At 38.8% G+C, this 18,737-nt stretch overlaps 1 protein-coding gene and 1 long non-coding RNA gene across 2 annotated transcripts in view; one reads left to right on the forward strand and one right to left on the reverse strand.

Annotated features, from left to right (window-relative positions):
• Positions 1-18,737, forward strand: part of LOC309706261 (voltage-dependent calcium channel subunit alpha-2/delta-3-like) — a 37,508-nt gene that overhangs the window by 14,712 nt on the left and 4,059 nt on the right. The window contains exons 9-33 of the mRNA XM_082532624.1: positions 772-832; positions 1,362-1,512; positions 1,728-1,802; positions 1,906-1,995; positions 3,813-3,926; positions 4,930-5,008; positions 7,635-7,768; positions 8,193-8,210; positions 9,748-9,819; positions 10,577-10,657; positions 10,742-10,816; positions 11,746-11,829; positions 12,117-12,188; positions 12,287-12,348; positions 12,465-12,532; positions 12,856-12,901; positions 13,013-13,110; positions 13,264-13,357; positions 14,714-14,809; positions 14,927-15,048; positions 15,610-15,687; positions 15,772-15,833; positions 15,924-15,968; positions 16,059-16,121; positions 18,291-18,361. Of these exons, the coding sequence (XP_082388750.1) occupies positions 772-832; positions 1,362-1,512; positions 1,728-1,802; positions 1,906-1,995; positions 3,813-3,926; positions 4,930-5,008; positions 7,635-7,768; positions 8,193-8,210; positions 9,748-9,819; positions 10,577-10,657; positions 10,742-10,816; positions 11,746-11,829; positions 12,117-12,188; positions 12,287-12,348; positions 12,465-12,532; positions 12,856-12,901; positions 13,013-13,110; positions 13,264-13,357; positions 14,714-14,809; positions 14,927-15,048; positions 15,610-15,687; positions 15,772-15,833; positions 15,924-15,968; positions 16,059-16,121; positions 18,291-18,361 (2,011 nt within the window). The remainder of the gene's footprint in view (positions 1-771; positions 833-1,361; positions 1,513-1,727; positions 1,803-1,905; positions 1,996-3,812; positions 3,927-4,929; positions 5,009-7,634; positions 7,769-8,192; positions 8,211-9,747; positions 9,820-10,576; positions 10,658-10,741; positions 10,817-11,745; positions 11,830-12,116; positions 12,189-12,286; positions 12,349-12,464; positions 12,533-12,855; positions 12,902-13,012; positions 13,111-13,263; positions 13,358-14,713; positions 14,810-14,926; positions 15,049-15,609; positions 15,688-15,771; positions 15,834-15,923; positions 15,969-16,058; positions 16,122-18,290; positions 18,362-18,737) is intronic.
• Positions 14,899-16,149, reverse strand: LOC309706262. The gene is made up of 3 exons (XR_014276704.1): positions 15,905-16,149; positions 15,750-15,823; positions 14,899-14,933 (listed from the first exon to the last, which is right to left on the reverse strand). It is a non-coding gene; the product is annotated as an uncharacterized lncRNA (long non-coding RNA).

Below are 18,737 nucleotides of genomic sequence, written 5' to 3' on the forward strand. Positions count from 1 at the left end.
TGGCCAAACATCTGTGTGTTTTTCATGTCTTTTCATATCTTCACAAATTAAAATTTAATTAATTCAGACCCAGATATCCTTTTAGAGCTTTCAGTTTTTGCAGAGATGTCGAGTCTTTTAGTGTCATTGGTTTTTCAAGCACTGCAGCTTTTAAACTTTAAATAAATAGGTCTCAACAGCTATTTTGTGGTGAGTGTTTTTATCCTTAGATTAAACCAGATTTGATGAGCCTCGTGAGTCTACTGCATCAGGATGGTTAATGTGGGACTGACTCGAGATAAGCCACACTGAGTGTGTTCATCATAACGAGGGAACATGTTGCCCACTGCAACAATGCGGCTTGTAATGTCTTTTTAATAGTTTTTTGGCAACAGTAGCACTCAGTGGCTCAGAGAAATTCACCCACAGGCTAAATTTGATAGTGGGAGAGCTTTGTTTTTTTCCCCCTCACAAATCTGGTGGCTTTAAAAATATAGTGCATTATCAGTCTTTTATGTAGATTCATGCAAGGTGAACACCGTATTTAACAAACCTCCCAATATGTAGCTTATTACCCAGCGCACTATAGTGTGACTCTTTATGATCTGTAACTGGAACAATGTAGTATGCTGTGTCTTACTGAAGGGCTTGACAGATGAAGAACTTGTATTTTGATTACTGTTACATGTTAATATATCTTGTCAGTGTGCTTGTGTTTGCTCTCTGTGAAGCAATGTTATTTTATTACTTTAAAATTCTGCCAATTCTGATTTGTCTGAATCTGCCCCCCAGGAGTTAAGTGGCATCCAGATGAGCATGGCGTCATTGGCTTCGACTGCAGAAATCGGAAGTGGTAAGCCTGCATGTACCTGAGAAGTTTTGTACATCACACAGCTTCTAGATTCTAGAAGTCATTAGTCTATTTGTCCAAGGAAGTGTGTAAGTCATCTTATATATATTCCTACTATCCCTGGTGTGAGGAGGTCAAAATTACATAAACAAAGGAAGACATTTCAAAAGTTAATTTTTAGATCTTGGCATCATCTGAAAGGTTTTTTTTAGCTGCAATTACATGTGAAGGTTTTGTGCCTTTGTAGCTCAACCGCTATTATTTGTAATGCACAATGAATGCAATTACAGCAGACGGACTAGATGTGGGAAATCGAAGACACTAATTGCATTCAATTTTTAAAGACACTCACACTCACAACTGACACTTTTCCAAAATGTACCTTTACTTTTTTTTGCACTAAAAAGAAAAAAAAAGACACTTTGTTTATAATAGATGGTTTTTCCTAGTCCCTTTGGATTAAATTGAACTAGACAAGGTCCATAAATTAAAATATTTGACGCCCCTGCTTTAAGTGAACTCTGTCTCACAGGTACATTCAGGCCGCTACGTCTCCCAAGGATGTTGTGATCTTAGTTGATGTTAGTGGAAGTATGAAGGGGCTGAGGCTTACCATTGCCAGACAGACTGTTTCCTCCATATTAGACACACTGGGAGATGATGACTTCTTCAACATAATTGCTGTAAGTTAAAGTCGAAACAAACTATTTACTTCTTTAAATTAATGATTCTCACATTCCTGCGTAATCTCAGGCCCTCTCTGTTACTTTAATGAACACATTTTTAGATGTTTCTACAATGTTCTTGTATTCGGCATAACTGGAGCGCAGTCATCCATGAAAAACAAAGATTGGTTATTTAAATCTCTTCTGTTTAAATGGTTGTTATACTCCCACAGTATAATCAGGAGATCCACTATGTGGAGCCTTGTTTGAATGGTACGCTGGTCCGGGCCGACAGAACCAATAAAGACGTGAGTCCCTATTAAAACTAATGAATATATGTCTCGCAGCAGGTCGAATTCACGCAGCTAAAGTTGAAAAACTTCTTCTTCCACTTTTGTGGTTATGTGTCAGCATTTCCGTGAACATCTGGACAAGCTGTTTGCCAAAGGGATCGGACTGCTTGGTGAAGCTCTGACTGAAGCTTTCATGATCCTGAGTGATGTAAGTTCCAGTAAAAAAAAAAACTGTGACTGACATTTAATGACAAATCTTTCAAACATCCTCTCAGTCTATACTCTAATAAATTAACTTATTACAAAGGAGGTGAAACAGCTTCTGATTTTCTGATTGCATTTTAATGTTGGATTATTAGCATTTGTAATTTTATTATAAAAAGTTTAATTCATTTATTGATTAATTTGACATAAAAATAATGAATTTTTGCACGTGCCCACATAAGACAAATGCTTCTTCGTTCTCATTTAATTCAAGTGCTCCATTTGACCCGAACACAAGGGAAACTTTCATTTTACAAGCCACATTTGTTTTCACTGTCAGAATGTGCTCCAAGTACAACACAGAGCTAATCATAAAAAGTAGCACACTCTAGTCAAATATATTCGAGCATTTGGGAGGTGTGCCGCCCATCGAAATGCTCCATTGCAATCCCCGTTCCACCCTCCAAACACAGACACATCTATTCTGAACTGTGATTAATGGCTCTAATTAACGTCAGTGATTAATAACGTGTGATTGGAACACAAAGAAGATAAGGCCAGGAGCCACGCCGCACTGCTTTTATCTCCCTGTTTTCAGGCAAGCTTTGGCAGTGCTGCTGAAGCTGAGGGAGCGCAGCTTTTACCTCTGCATTTGTCAGATTAATTAAAGCTCTGCAATGAATATGGTAATCAGGTAGCCCGTAGCTTACCATCGAAATTCACTGTTACACCGCTGCACAGTGAATAAAGTCACAATGCATCCTATCATAGACCGAATCACAGAGAAACTCTTTGCACTTGACAAGCTCTGCAGCATTTAAACCGAGGCCTGGTGAGATGGATGAGAGTAAAGCTGAGAAGCACACACACAAACTGCTTTACAAAGCTAGTGATATAAAAGTACCATAAAACAGCAAACACAAAAAACATTCTGCCAATACTAATTTATAATATATTTTCTGAAAAAAATAATATGGATTTAACTCTTTAACAGCAAGAGTTTAGAATTTATAAGAAAGAATGGATGCTTGTCAGAAAACAAGAGCAAGTCAACAGCCTGAAATGAGGAACAACCACAGCTGGAAAGGCATCCCGCAACATCTCAACTGAGCTTTCTGCTGGCATTTGTCAGAAAAGGCACAGGTCTAACTAATCAAAGTAAAAAAATGGTGTTCCTGATAATGTTTATACTGATTCACTGTCGCCACTCTCATGTTTTACTTTTGACAGTTTAAAAGATCTCCTGTCAGCAAAACACACGATGAACTAAAACCATTTTTTAACATTCAGATGTGGTGGATGATCACATTAGTCACTGCTTTCATTCTTTCCGTTTTCTAATATTAGATGAAACCTTACCCAAAGTTACCCAATCAGAAGAGTTTGCTGTATGTTTCTAACTAATTTTTAATACCTGCACCTGCCAAGGGTTTCATCCTTTTCCTTGTTTTTCCTGACACTGAGTCATGCTGACCTCACACATACAGCCACAGTCTCTGTTTGTTGTCCTCCAATGACAACAGAAATGAAAAGATGCATATTATATGTTAAGAACAGGTGTGCTCAGCAGGATTTGTCCTGTGATCTTGTCTCTTCACACTCCTGTGGTTCTTCACATTTACACTGCTACAAGTCAATAAGCCACTTAATTACTGCACTGCATCTTCTTGCATCTGAGTCAAGTGAGCCACATTTTTCAGGTTTATTTACTTCAACATAATGCTAGTTCTATTTATTTCATGTGTAAATAACATCATAGATATTGTTTGATTTTTCTGTTATGCTATGTTACTCTCATGCATTTCCCCCCTTGTACTTTAGTTCAATCAGACTGGTCGTGGCAGCGTGTGCAGTCAGGCCATAATGCTCGTCACTGATGGGGCAACTGAGATGTATGACGATGTTTTTGAAAAATACAACTGGCCAGAAAGAAAAGTGAGTCTTAACCGCTGTCTCTCTCTCCTTCTATTCGTCTCCATCACACTGTCTTTTCTGTCTAATTTTAAATTGTAAGCATCACAGTTTTTTGCTTGCACTGCAGTTTTCTTGCATCAAATGTACATTTTACATTATCCCAGCCGGAGCTCCGGTCTGATGTTTTGAGGAATTGGTTTCTTAATTCATTATCACTCGTGTAAAAATCGTTGTCAATATGATGTTTTTCAGTGTGTTGATGAATTACAGCTCAGGGAATAAAGCATGGGAAATTAATTATTTTCAAGGGCACTGCATGTACAAGCAGCTCAGGCTCAAAGGACTCTTACCCCTCTGCTGTGCTCTCCCCACACTTCTTCGTGGATTCAATACTGGGTTTAAAATCTTTTGTTGGTCTTTCTCAGTAAGACCTAAATGCAGTTAAAATGAAATGAACTGCTGTGCAGCTCACAGAGCCATAAAAACAACAGCTAAAGGGCTTTTGTTCAGTCCTGTGAAGCATATGTGTGGGGCTTTTGGCAGAGCACCGGGCAGTGTTTGGCAGGGCACCCCCCCTTCATCCTACCCACCCACCCCGCAAATACACCCTGAGGGCTGCTATATGGCAGCTTTTCAGTGTTTTCTATATGCTTTCTGCTTAGCAAAGCATCTGGAGCCAATGAGCCGTACAGGTCTGGCAAAGTGTCACGCAGCGTTCTTCAGAAGGACAGTTGTACATGCCCCCATGCCCAAACAATAACAAAGGAAAATTAATTTAATTTGAATACATAAACTCAAAAAAAGATGAAAAAATTAAAATAAACTAAAAAGGATTGGCCTAAAAAAGAAAAGTGCAAAGACACACTTTCCTCCTGAGAATTTAAAAGAACATATAGCTTCCTCCTTCTCCAGAACCAGATAGAATCAGGACAGGAAGATGAAGCACTGAGGAGATACATCACTTTGCATGTTTTTTAATCCTTCTTTCTCAAAAACTCTTGTCATCTATGTGTCCTTTAAACAGGTCCGGTTATTCCCTTACCTGATTGGACGAGAGTCTGCATTTGCTGATAACCTTAAATGGATGGCTTGTGCCAACAAAGGTTGGAGACCTTTTGATAAACACTTTCCAAGACAGCTTCGTATCAGAGTGTCAAACAGGGTCTGATGCTGCGCTTGTGTGCAATAATATGATAGATTAAGGATTTTTGGGGTCTGTGTGGTTTGGACATGTATGTGTAGCTTTGTGTGTTTTGTGTGTGTGTGCACGCATATGCATGTGCTTGCTCAGACTCTTTCTGCCAAGAGGCAATGAAGTGGCACTCGGGAGGGTCAGAGGTCAATTTGCTCTAATCCCTCTTCCTGTCAGTGTCTTCCTCTTGGCTGCTCACTACTGATGGCTCCCTCGCGTCAACGCTCCAGATGAGTGCCCTCTGGAAGGGAAAGTCACAGCCAGGAAAACAGATCACAGAGGGATTGTGGAATGACAAGCCACAAACCTCCTTCCCATACAGGCCACTGCTGCGTTATAACCCAACATGTCTGATATAAAACATTGTCAGCAACAGCAGGAGGTGACACTCAGTTTAAACAGAAACACTGGCTCTGTGCAATCCAGCAGAGACATCAGCAGGAGGGCAGTAGTGTACTTTAACACAGTTTTGAGGTACTTTCTTTTGGTTTGGAACCATATTTGAATTAAAAGCTATTTTAGACTTAATTTTAATATAATCAGTAGAAGTTTTAAAACACACCAATAATAGTCAAATAACATGGAATATATACACAAAATATTTGAGAGATACTGTTTTGTGCAATCTTATACTTTGCTGACATTTCTGTTGACATCAGTGAAGACAGTGAGTTCAAAGCTGGGTCATTTTTCCTGGAAATGTTGAAATGTGACAGCTGGGTTCAGCCTCCCCATGACCCTGAATTTTATAAGTAGCTATTGAAATAATGGATGGATTGATGGATATATGTTGGGTTGTTAAGTCATTAAAAACTACACACGGTGGGTATTATGAGCTGATTTAAATGTGCAGCATGTTGAAATTGTATTAGCTTTAGGATTCAGAATTCTTTTTTTTTAGTGCACCACATCACCTTAATAAATCTAATAGAATTTATTAATTGTGTGAATAAAAACATGCAAAAACATATAATAGTTTAAAAAGTTTTAATGTAAAGTTTAAATTTAAAATATTATTTTTTGCATTCATAAATGGACTTAGACTGAAGACCATCCCCAGTGGTGTCCTTACATTTGATTTGTCTAAGGATGCTGAGGAGTTTACACACCAGCGATCTGTAATATCTTTTAAACTTATCTCTCCTCTTACCTAGATCATGTTAGCAAAGGTTGGATTTAGCCTCACACTAAAAGAGTAGGGCTAAATTGTTAGAAATTAAACGAATGGTAAAGGGTTGACAAACAAAGCCAAACACGCTGTGTGGGAGGAATGTGTTGCTGCTGCAGTGAATGAAGTGGGGCAGAGGGAAAAACTGCAAAGTTTATCTCAGGCTTGGATGCACATATAACTCAAACACTCCCACATAACCATCAGGAAACTCGGTACCACTTTCTATCACAGCTCGGTAATAAAGGGGAAATAGTAGGGTAACAAAGCGGAAACAAGAGCGTAATAATATAGTAATTTCTAAGTTATTACTATGCAATTACTAAAGTAATAACTACATAATATCCAAGTACCAGCATGGTAGCAACAGTGGTTAGAGTTGAGTAATAGTACTCTGAAATTTATGTAACAGGATAATAAGGGCCCCAAAACTGGGGTAACAATGTGGACATATAGCTCTGTGATAAAGTGGTAATTGTAGGGTAACAAGAAAGAGATAAGGTGGTCATTTCTAAGCTATAACCACTCAATTAGCCAGGGTAGTTTCTGTGTAATAAGCAGGAAACAGAGCTGCAAAATGCAAAACTGCCTGTTTCTATTTAATAACATACGAATATCCCATTAAAGCAAACTTGTGTGTTTGTGAGGCTATTACCTGGAAATATCTTGGGTAGTTTCTGCATAATAAGCAGAAAACATAGCTGTAAAATGCAAACCAGCTTGTTTCTACTTAATAACATATTAATAGCCAGGTAATAGACTTTTAAAACACACTTAAAGAATAGTAATGACTACCAGGAAACACCTGTGGTGGTTTCTGTGTAATAAGCAGGAATTTAATACTATGGTCATGATAGTTGATTAAAAAAAGCATCAGGAAGTCTCTAATGCACTTATGCAAAATGTTAATAATTAAGTTTAAAAGAATAACACATATGAATACATTAGATACGGGAGTGTGAAGGACCCTCCCTAACGGCATAGTTTACACATAGATGCTCCGCTTAGTAAGCTGTGATTTTCTACATCGTTTTGTCTGTACTTAAGATGAAAATTCCTGTAGATCCATTTTATGAATGATTGTTCATTGATGCGTTTGGCGAACTTGGAGTTTTCACTTGTATTTTTTTTTTAACTTTACCTCAGTAAAGGAACTGTTGTTCCAACCACTAGATGTAAATTTTGCGTTTGATGTGTTAAATACTCCACATGTTGGGCTGTTCTTTAATGAGTTTATGGATCACATCCTTCCTCTTGCAGAAGTGTGTTTGCTGTGATTGTGGGTTAATGTGTGTGTGTGTGTGTGTGTGTGTGTGTGTGTGTGTGTGTGTGTGTGTGTGTGTGTGTGTGTGTGTGTGTGTCATTGCAGGATATTTTAGTCAGATCTCAACCTTAGCTGATGTTCAGGAGAACGTCATGAGATATCTTCATGTCATGAGCCGCCCAAAGGTTATCGATCATGAGCACGACACAGTGTGGACTGAGGCTTACGTGGACAGTGCTGTAAGTATATCTTAAGTATTGTACATTAATTAATATTACTGGTTCATTATTCAAGTATACAATAGTTTTCTGGTGTGAAAGCGTTGTTCATAAAATACCTGAGCATCATAAATAAAGCAACAGATTTGTCGAACTGTCTGTTTCAGAGACATTTAAATGCTGCATCCTGTTGCTGTTCTACATGATATGAGGTTTTCATGCTGTGTTGTCCATCTCTTGTACTGTACAATGAGTATTCACATGTGTGGGTCTGCTCTCTCATCATTACTCCTCATGCTGCTGGAATGATTCCTCATTATGAGCTTCATTAATCTGCATGGATTTTTCCCCCCAGTGTGCATCTGTGTCCACAAAGTCGATGCAGAATATGCAGATTTTATTTCACTGATGATTCAATCCTTGTGTATCTCTTCTTCCCCATCAGCTTTCCCTGGCCCACAAGGTACGTCAGCAAAGTTTTCGTTTTCTTGTGCAAGAACTGGCCTTGTGCTGTGGATCTGGTTCTGAAGTAGGACCAGAAAAGGCATCATGGGCAGGATATAAAAAAATTTTTTATTCAGTATCAGCCAGTACAAGTCATATTATATGAAGCAGAAGTGACTTGAGAGGTTAAATACCTGCCCATTGTTTCTCGCCTTTCGACATCATGCTTCAGTCGGGGGGTTGCTCTGAGGGGCACAAACAGCAGAGGAGCATTTATTGTCTTTCTTTCCAATATGGAGGCAATAAGCATGCACACACTAAAACACACACACTCTCCCTCTCACACGCACATATACATTTACACACACATACAGAAAGGGTTGGGAGATTGTCCTCTGCAGTGTGTGCTCTTGTATCTCAGCCTCAGACACACCATTCATCATTCTGTGGATCATTGCACTTTATCTCCTAAAGCCCATAATAAAACTGACACTGGAGGAGAGACCAAGAAAGAAGGAAAGAAGGAAAGAAGGTAGAGAGCGAGAGCGATGGAGGTGTCCATTGCTGTACCTGTGTGCGTATGGTTGTAAGGACTAAAGCAGGCCAGTTTTCTCTTCCATTGTGTGCTGTGATGAATTTAAGGAGCCTCCATTCTTCATTTTGTCAAGCCAGCTTGTACACACAGCAGTTCACAGCTCGTTGGCTTCATATATACACGCACACACACACGCACACACACACACACACACACACACACACACACACACACACACACACACACACACACACACACAACCTGAACATCAACCACGCTCATGCACAAACACGGACACAGGCATGCTCAGCTGTACCATTTCACAATGTGAGGGAAAGGCAGACCTATTTTAATGGTGCTCATGCGCTGATGTCAGCCTTCATCCTCCTGAGCACATGAGCCGCACATGGTTCAGGTCTGACAAGTTAAAGGCTTTAACCAGTCTCAGTTCATTTTACATGTAATTCTTCAGGACCGTTTGGATGCTACAGTTATATATTATGTGAAGGGAATAAATTCCGCCCCTGCCTTTCACATCAGTCTTGTGTTATGGGATCAATTTTTACACATTTAATAAATACATTAATAACACACTTATATGTAACTTAGGCTGTATCGTTATTACCAATTAACTACTTTATTGGGTGGTTCAGATTTATTGTTTTTACATAATCTATATCATTAATATAATTTTGCAGGACTTTAGGTACTGATGATAAACAAAATGTGTCAACATAAACATAGGCAGCATGCTTTGTATGTAACTTGTCTTAAAATGTATCAAATGTGATGGTGAAGAAAGTTTAATGAAAGTTTTATGTTCTGTGGATGAATGCATTGTTGGCTCCTGTCAGTTTCAGAGCTTTTAATTAAAAAACGAAAAGTTATTTTAATTATGTTTGATTATCAGAGCCTATCTAGGGGAGAGAGTGTTTTTTTCAATACAATTTTTCTTCCCTTGCTTTATTATTATAAATAATAAAGTCCTCTTTTGCTTTTTTCTGTCTTTTTTTTTTTTCAGTTGAACGACAAATCGGGCCCAACTTTGACAACTACAGTGGCCATGCCTGTCTTCAGCACAAAGAATGAAACTGTGAGTCAATTATAGCATTTATTAGCTAGTTACTAGGTGTTTTGATGATTAAATTTCACATAACGGCTGTGTGTCGCGTCTCTGTGGGTGAGATCAATCACTATATGTGGATGTGGGCGCAAAAACTCCCCTGATGTTCAAATCTTCTTTTTTAAAGAACAGCCAGTCAGAAGAAAGTTGTTTTAAAAATGATCAAGGGGTGCTCAAACTGCTTGTTTTAGGGTCATGGATAAACTTATAGGCTTTGTAAAGCTCTGGTATTGATAACTAAAGATTGTTTTTAATATGGAAATTTTGAAAAAGCTATTCTAATTGGTTTCAGGCATATAAATGTAGGGCTGATGAACATAATAGGTCCACTTTAAATCTATATGAATACAAGAAATTTGTCAAACTATGGCTTCTTTGGTGTAAAAATTCTGACAAAAAGACACTTTTGTATCTAAACTTTTGAAAAAAATGAACAATAAAGAGAAATTGAAATCAGAGTGCGAGCACCAGACCTTAGTATTTTTCTTTCTGACTTTATCTTCTGTATATACCTTAAAAACACCCCTGGTGGACTGAATTACCAAACTGACAAGGTGAAATGCCCCTTCTCTTTCATTTAAATTATGCAAAGCAAAGACTAAACTTACTTTTTCATACTTTAAACACCTTTTACTAGAGCAATGATATCCTCCCACTGCTGGGTGACTGAATATTAAACGCCGTTTTTATCTAAAGTTGTGTATGTGTTTTGAATCTTTTCATGCAGAAGAACCAGGGTATTCTGTTGGGGGTGGTAGGAACAGACATCCCTCTGCAGGAGCTGATGAAGCTCATCCCCAAACATATGGTACAATCAGCTGTCTTGGGCTAGATTAATGTATTCATATGCATATTTTCATTCTGCCTTAAGTATCTCATTTTCTGTCTCTAGTTAGGGATCCATGGATATGTATTTGCCATCACAAACAATGGCTACATCCTGATACATCCGGACCTCAGGCCTTTGGTAACTCACTTTCTTAGCATTATTTTTACACCTGAACATTCTCACAGCATTCCCTGACTTGACCCTATTTTTCCTTTTTTTCTTTTGTCCATGCTATTGTATGCATAACCAAAAATATGAACCTCCCACGAGGGTACGCAGAGACAAATGTGTTATCTGGTTAGGAGGCTACATGGGCTCGTATAGTCTGTAATCCCCACCTTTTCCTTTGATGTATGCATGCAGGGATAAAGGCCATTCATAGGGCTGGCTGGCCTGAGATTTCCCAGAGGTAACTTAACACTCGCTGGCAGAGATCACAGCCGCTCGCCCTGGCACCGTTGGTTCCTCGGGAGCTATGGCTGTGCTAGTGGATCTGTGTGTGCCAGTGTTAGTGCTATTCCTCTCTGTGCAACTGTGTGTGCGTGTGTGTGTTGGTCTGTGTTGGTTCTTTGTGTCTCTTTGTGGCTAAAACTGTGCTGTGGTCGTAGTCATTGACTTGTTGTTTCATGTGGATCGGGACTACATTCAGTAGCAAAGTTTGACATGTTAAAGTTTAATGCATCGATGTAGAGTTGTTTGAGCGTGGATTTTCTATCAATCATATTAATTATTTTTAATTTACCTGACAGTGTTCATTTCACAGTCGATTTGTTAAATAATTACTCAGCAAAACCTCAATAACTGCACTTGATAAATAAGAGTAGGTCTTAATTCTGAAAGTGCAACATGAAAGACAGATTACAGTGAAAAATAATGATTTCTAAATTGATCTATTTCCTTAATATCTGGCTCATGCATTTGAAAATTATGTCTTATGTGTATGTTTAACAGATGAATAAGGCTAGATAAGATGACATGTTTGAACCTAAGTTAAGCTATTAGTTCAAATAAAATAATATTACACTAAAAAGGTCACTAAGTTGTGCATGCTGTGTTCCTCTATGCAGTATCAGGAGGGTCAGAAGAGGAGGAAGCCCAACTACAGCAGTGTGGATCTCTCGGAGGTGGAATGGGAAGACAAAGATGGCATAGTATGTGCCAAAATTCATATCGTTTTAAGCCTTTATGTTTAGTAGAATATGAACCACTAAATGTGTTTGGATCTGCAATATTAAGCAAATCAGTGACTTCATTACACACTGTAATTACACATTTATTACTTTGTTCGGTAATGGCAAAGGCTTCTATTAGATCAAATTAGCATACGAATTGCCATGGTGGGATTGCTCAGTTTTCTGCAACACAGTGCAATTGCATTGAAATCCGGCTGGTAGTATGATCAGTGACCCAGCCTTGCCCTCTCTGCTTTATCTTCTAGTTACGCAATGCTATGGTGAACAGGAGGACAGGGACCTTCTCTATGGAGGTGAAGAAGACTGTGGATAGAGGGGTGAGGCTGCAGATAAAGACGCTTAGTGTCTCCATAACAAATGAGAATGTTCTCTTTGTTGTCTCTGAACTGAGGGAATGAATCTGTTATTCTTTCAGAGGCGTGTGCTAAAGATGCACAATGACTATTACTACACTGACATCAAAGGAACTCCATTCAGGTGGAAGAAAAGTTTTATTACATTCATAATAAACTGACTTTCCGTCAGTTTATGTCTCACTTCTACTCAAACGTTGACTGACTCAGGCTAATGTTCTTCTTGGTGCGTGCCTCTAGTGTCGGAGTAGCTCTCTCAAGAGGTCACGGAAAGTACTTCTTCAGAGGAAATGTGTCGCTCGAAGCAGGTACTCCACTCTTTGATTTACACTTTTAAGTCTGAATACTTCACAAATACATGAAGAAATGGCTTGTGAGGAAGATCTTACTTGGTTAGTATCCTGTAGTGAGTATCCTGAGAATGTGGCATTTACAGGAATATATAAAACCTGGTTATTTATATCCATTTATACATGAGTTTTTGTACCAACACAACAAAGTAAGACGTTTACATCAGGAACACATAACCAAATTTCTCTAATGATAAAAATCCTTGCACATGTAAATTTACTCTGTGTTTCAGTCATTGCAGATCGGCATTGCTGAAGCGTTACTGACTTGTGTTTTTCAGGGCTCCGTGATCTGGAACAGCCAGATGTCGCCCTGGCAGACGAATGGTAACACAGGGGTTATGGGAGTGGGCATTCATGCGTTATGTAGGTTACCCCTTTGTGATCACCAGGGATCCTGAGGCCTGTGGTCTGACAGTGTGGCTCTTTTGGATGCAGGACCTACTGCAACATAGAGGAGGAGCATGAACATCGTCACCTGACCCAGATTCAAGCTATTAAACTCTTCATGACGGGCCGCAGACCGCACCTCAAATGTAAGACATAAAGTGACACATAAGCAAGTCATAGTACAAGCAGCCTATAATTTCTGAAATGTAATTATCCTATCAAGTGTGATCAAGACAAAAACATGTTGAATGAGATGGATATACAGTTAATCAGACCCATGTTATCCTCTGATGTTACAGGTGACAGAGAGCTGATCCAGGAGGTTTTATTTGATGCTGTGGTCACTGCTCCGCTCGAGGCCTATTGGACTGGATTGGCTCTCAACAAGTCAGAGTAAGAAACTTTAGGTACCTATTCCTGAGATATAGTTGTGAATAAAGCATTAATAATATGATTATCATTATATACCAAACTATCACAAGATTGCTTGTAATTCATCTGCACTCTTAAATGTCACTGTAAATGAAGGGTGAAGGGTTCCTACAGAAGCCCAGCAGGTTTGCTGGGTAAATACTGACATCTTTTGTTTTGTTTATTTATTAGGAAGGCACAGATTGTCTTCCTGGGGTCTGCTTTTAAAAACATAGATTAAAAAAAACATTGCATTCCACATAATTGAATACATTTAAACACATAAAGATTATGCTCAACACACATGTTGAATAAAAGAACATTAAAATAAGATTAGATTGTAGAAGTTAAAAAAAAGCCCCCCCAAACCTCAAAAATATGATATGCAATATGTTTCTTTTTTTTAAAATTATAAAACAATATGATTTATTTGATTTTAGTGTTCATTTAAGCAGTCACAGGGGTATATATTACTGTGCATTTAAGAAAATTTGTGGTTGCCTCAGGGAGTTAAAAACAGCCATCTGGTGGCATGTGTACACGACTCTAAATTAAGTTTTAATTGACTATGCTGATATGATGGATTGCAAAACTTTCCATGTTGCAAGTAGGAGTGCAGCAATTATCCAGTCGCCATCTTTTACCAGCAAAGTCAGAAGTGCTGTTTGTGTTAGTGCCATATGCACAGAGGTGCTTCGATGTAGCTGAGGTTTGATCACTTTAATACTTTAGAAGCATTTACCCAAATATGAAGTTAATTATTACTAGTATTTATAAATCTCTGACACATTATGAAATTATTTAATTCTAAATAACATCTTTTGTTCAAATTATACATACCTTAAAAAGATATGCCTTGTAAGACTCAAATTAATACATCTGTATAATTCAGTTTTTGGCTGATATAGCTGAAGCTAATTCTTCATCAACTATTACACTGTTACAGGATATGATGCAACACTTTGAATTCTGGAATAATGTGTAAGATGTGTATGCATGTTTGCAACTGATGATAATTTCCTTTTGATAAAGCTGCTGAATATTTTTTGTCACAAATAAATAATTTTGCCAATAAAATATCAAACTAAGTGCATCAGAAGTCATATGTGAATAATTACATGGATAACTAAAAAGCAATCAAGTATGAACTTAATAAGAACATCCGTGTTAAGTTAACGCTTATGTAAAAATACCCAGTTTGTCAAATACTGTGTTCAAAGAGAAATTTAAATTACATGCTGCATTAAATCAATCACAAATGTTCAGGGAAAGTGTGTAAAATCAAAGCGCAGGTATATTTTTGTGGCATGCACTCACTGCTTTAAAATCGATCAACAGAAACTCAGACAAAGGAGTGGAGATTGCTTTTCTGGGAACACGTACGGGTCTTTCCAGAACCAACCTGTTTGTACCCGTTGATCAGCTCTCCAACAGGTGAGTGCCACCACTCAACATTTCTCTAACCATTCAGCGTGAGGTGAGGCTGTGATTGTACTTGATGAATCTAATCCTTTGCTCTTCACCTCAGTTTCACTCTGCATGCTTCCTCAGAGATTTCCTGACAGCAGAGGACAAGGAGGGTGTGTTTAATGCTGATCACTTCCCTCTGTGGTACAAGAGAGCAGCAGAGCAGGTTCCCGGCACATTTGTCTACTCCATCCCCTTCAGCACAGGTATGCAGAACATTATGGAGTGTGAAATATCAGCTCTATGAGCCTGTACAAAAATGTACAAAACATGAATTTATCTCCACAATGCTGGTAAATTTTCCTGTATCTTCTAATATACAAGTTCATCTCAATGCAGCATTGCACACTGTACATTTTGCAAATTCATTTGGTTGCTGTAGGCATTAACTTGTCTTTCTACGTCTCTCTCTCTGTTATGGACTGTGGTTTTTACTGGTGGGATGCTCATCTCCCTCACAGCTTTCCTGCCGTTAATGTGGCTCACGTGCTGTCTACTATCTGGAGGGTAGAGATCTCAGTTTCCTTCTCCGGGACATTTGCCCCCCTTTCCCCTGTTAATAATGACTGCATCCAGCCAGGCTTTGCCATCATAACCTGAAATGTTCTGTCACAGAACCCATTTCCAAATTATTATAGTCATCTGGCTGCAAAAAAGACCAGACTGAACTCCATTACTAGGTTTATTGTGCGGTTGCCGGGTAAAGGGTGCCATCTAGTGAACAGAAACTATAACTTGAGCTGTATTTATCTCCTTTTCTCCTCCAGCTTTAGAAAATAAAAGTGTGGTTTTGGCCAGCACAGCAATTCAGCTCCTCGATGACAGGAAATCTCCAATTGTTGCTGGTAATGACTTTGAATATTCTGTCATATCTTTAGTTTCTAGCTGCACTTATGTCCAAGCTCACTTTTGCTTGGTCTTGCTCTCAGCTGTAGGGATCCAAATGAAGCTTGAATACTTTCAGAAGAAGTTCTGGACTGCCTGCAGACAGGTAACAACACACCAAGTGTCACAACAGTTTTTCATACAAAAGTGAGCCTCATGATTATGCATGAAACTAACCTGTCCTTTATATGCTCAGTGTACAGCTCTGGATGGAAAATGTAGCATTAGCTGCGATAATGAGGTAAGAGAGCTTCTTTATTCTGACTTGAGGAGTGCTGAAAGGTATTAGAAGAAAATATGACTATGATCTTTATATCCACATTTCAAACAGGACATCAACTGTTATCTCATTGACAACAATGGATTTATTCTTGTTACAGAAGAACAGTCTCAGGTACTGTGTGCAACTAAACTACATCAAAGGACCAGTTTTGGCTTGAAGAATGTATTTCTTTTTAATAAAATACTCATCTTTTTAGATTTTGACCTTCCTTTGTCCAGGGTTAACATTTCTGTGAAAAGCACAAATTTAGATATAAATTTAAAAAACTAGCAAATTTTTCTATTACATATTTAGGCATAGAAATTTTCTTTATGATATTTATTCATTCAGTTCTTCCTTTAATGGCTTTCCATTGAGTCTTGAAATGCATTAGTGTCAAAAGGAAATATCAAAGTGGAAGAGTGAACTATGCATTTACCACTTTAGAAAATCCCAAAGACATTAAGTAACATCTGGTAATATAAGTGCTCTACATTGTGTGCATCAGAGCATTCACATAACCTTCAACTGCAGACCAAGAACAAATAGCTCCGGCTACACAACATTTAGCTGACCAGGGGCCCGTTCTTCGTACCTCGCTAAGTAAGTTAGCTGGATTAGATTGTTGACGATTTCGCGTGATCTTTGATCGTTCGGTTCCCCGAAGCTCATCCGGGACTTGCTGTCATAGCAACAGAGCCGTAAGCGTAAACCTGCTCGGGAGCAGGTTTACTTTATGTAAACAGGATTAGATCGCGGCCACGCAGGTATGTCCGCTTCATTTATACGAAAGCAACAGCGATATTTTTCCACTGTTTCACCATAAATAAATATTATCAATGTAACTAAAGATAATGCAGCACTTGATCCTTTTATTGATGTCACACAGATACATACAGGTCATTTCCTAAAAAAGGGAAATGAACTATTAACATTCTATTACATGTATGTGATTATTACAGATGTAATTCATATTTCAGAGTAGTAATTGTAAATTACTTCGTGTAATCAAGATGAGAGACCACGGCTATAAAAGCGAAGGTGGATTTGGGAAGCCTGTCGCAGCCATGTCCTGTCCGTATACGCGACCAACCCATTGCGGAAGGTGCAAGATTGATAAGGAGAGTCCTCAGAATTCAGCGTATATTGCGGGATAGACAGGATCCTTTAGCTCAGCGCGACAGTGTGCTCATAGAGAGATATCGATATTCCCGTGAGGGTATTATTTACTTAACCAACTTGTTGACGAGGGGGTGCAGGACCACCACCTGTCTTTTTTTCCTCTGCCCTTTTCTTGGTTGCTGTTATGAACAAACTAACAGAGTATTACAGGCCAGTATTACCTTGCCAAGAGACGCAAAGCAATCTAAGTGATAAATATTACCATTCTGTAGAATACTCCTGTATTCCACTTTTACTTGTTCCCATGTTCTTGTGGGTCCTGTTGTGGCTCTAATGTGAAAGGGGATATAATATAACATATTATAATATAATATAATGCCATATGATATTGGACAATATAGTGTCATATGATAGATCTACCCTACCGCCTACTGGTGTTGGCCAGAGGGGCCGATGGCGCGATATGGCAGCCTGGCTACAACCGTAGCTGCCTCCACCAGTGTGTGAATGTGGGAGTGAATGAATAGTGGTATCGTAAAGCGCTTTGGGTGCCTTGGAAAGCGCTATATAAATCCAATCCATTATTATTATTATTATTAAATTACCTACGAGTTTGATTTGTCAGCAACTTTCTGCCAGCCCTCTCTCCTTGCTTTTGCAGCCTTTGCAGTGTTCTCTTGCGTTTTAATTAAACTCTGAAACTCCTGAAATCCCTCACTCATGAGTTCTTGCTCTGCTGCCGGAAAATACCGAGCACGCCCCTTGGACATTTTCGCCGACCAATCAGCAGGTTGCCGATCAATGTTTCTACTATCGATGCGTAGCCCCTTTTACGACACCCAGTGATGTCACATTCCTGCGTCCAGCTGTACTGATCGTCAACAGCAGGTGTGTTCGGGGAACCGGATTAGCGAGCTCACGGTTAGCGCGATGGTTTGGTCTTGGATGTGTCATTTGATCTTGGATGTAGTAAGCGACGTACGAAGAACAGGCCCCTGGTCTCAGTGGTTACCACCTCACTGTGGTAGACGCTATTTACATGCTGATGCCCTAAAAAGCCAGCTTGCATCTCATGTTTCTTTGTGAATGCTTAATGCTGCTTAAATAAAACACAATTAAACAAATTAAAATCCTTTTTTTCATGCTTTCTGGTGTGCTTTGACATCATTTCTCTCTCAGACAGGGCTTTTCTTTGGAGAGGTGGAAGGTGCTGTTATGAACAAACTGCTACAAATGGGATCCTTCAAAAGGTTTGAGACACAGTTAAACAACTGGTTGAGCTTTAACCTAATAAATTAAACTCAAAGGCTAAAAAGCATGCTGTTATATATGAGAATAAGGCACATTTAAGCAAGACTTTAAGCAGCTATCCCCTTCAACACGCCACACCAGTTTTGAACTCTGTTTGTGCGAACGGGCTCCTCTCCTTCACTGTTGTGAACGTCTATCAGAGAACAGTAAAGGCTGCCAAGCACTCCTATTTTTCTCAACTTATTGCTGCCAGCTCGCATAACCCTCGTGTATTCTATAACACTATAAATTATGTACATAATACAGAAGGCTATGTTCTTTTGCACTCTTCTCAGGTTATGTGCAATAAGTTTCTTAATTATTTTGTGGACAAGG

This window comes from Aulonocara stuartgranti (assembly GCF_965226115.1).
Source record: "Aulonocara stuartgranti genome assembly, chromosome: 5".
Lineage (NCBI taxonomy): Eukaryota > Metazoa > Chordata > Actinopteri > Cichliformes > Cichlidae > Aulonocara > Aulonocara stuartgranti.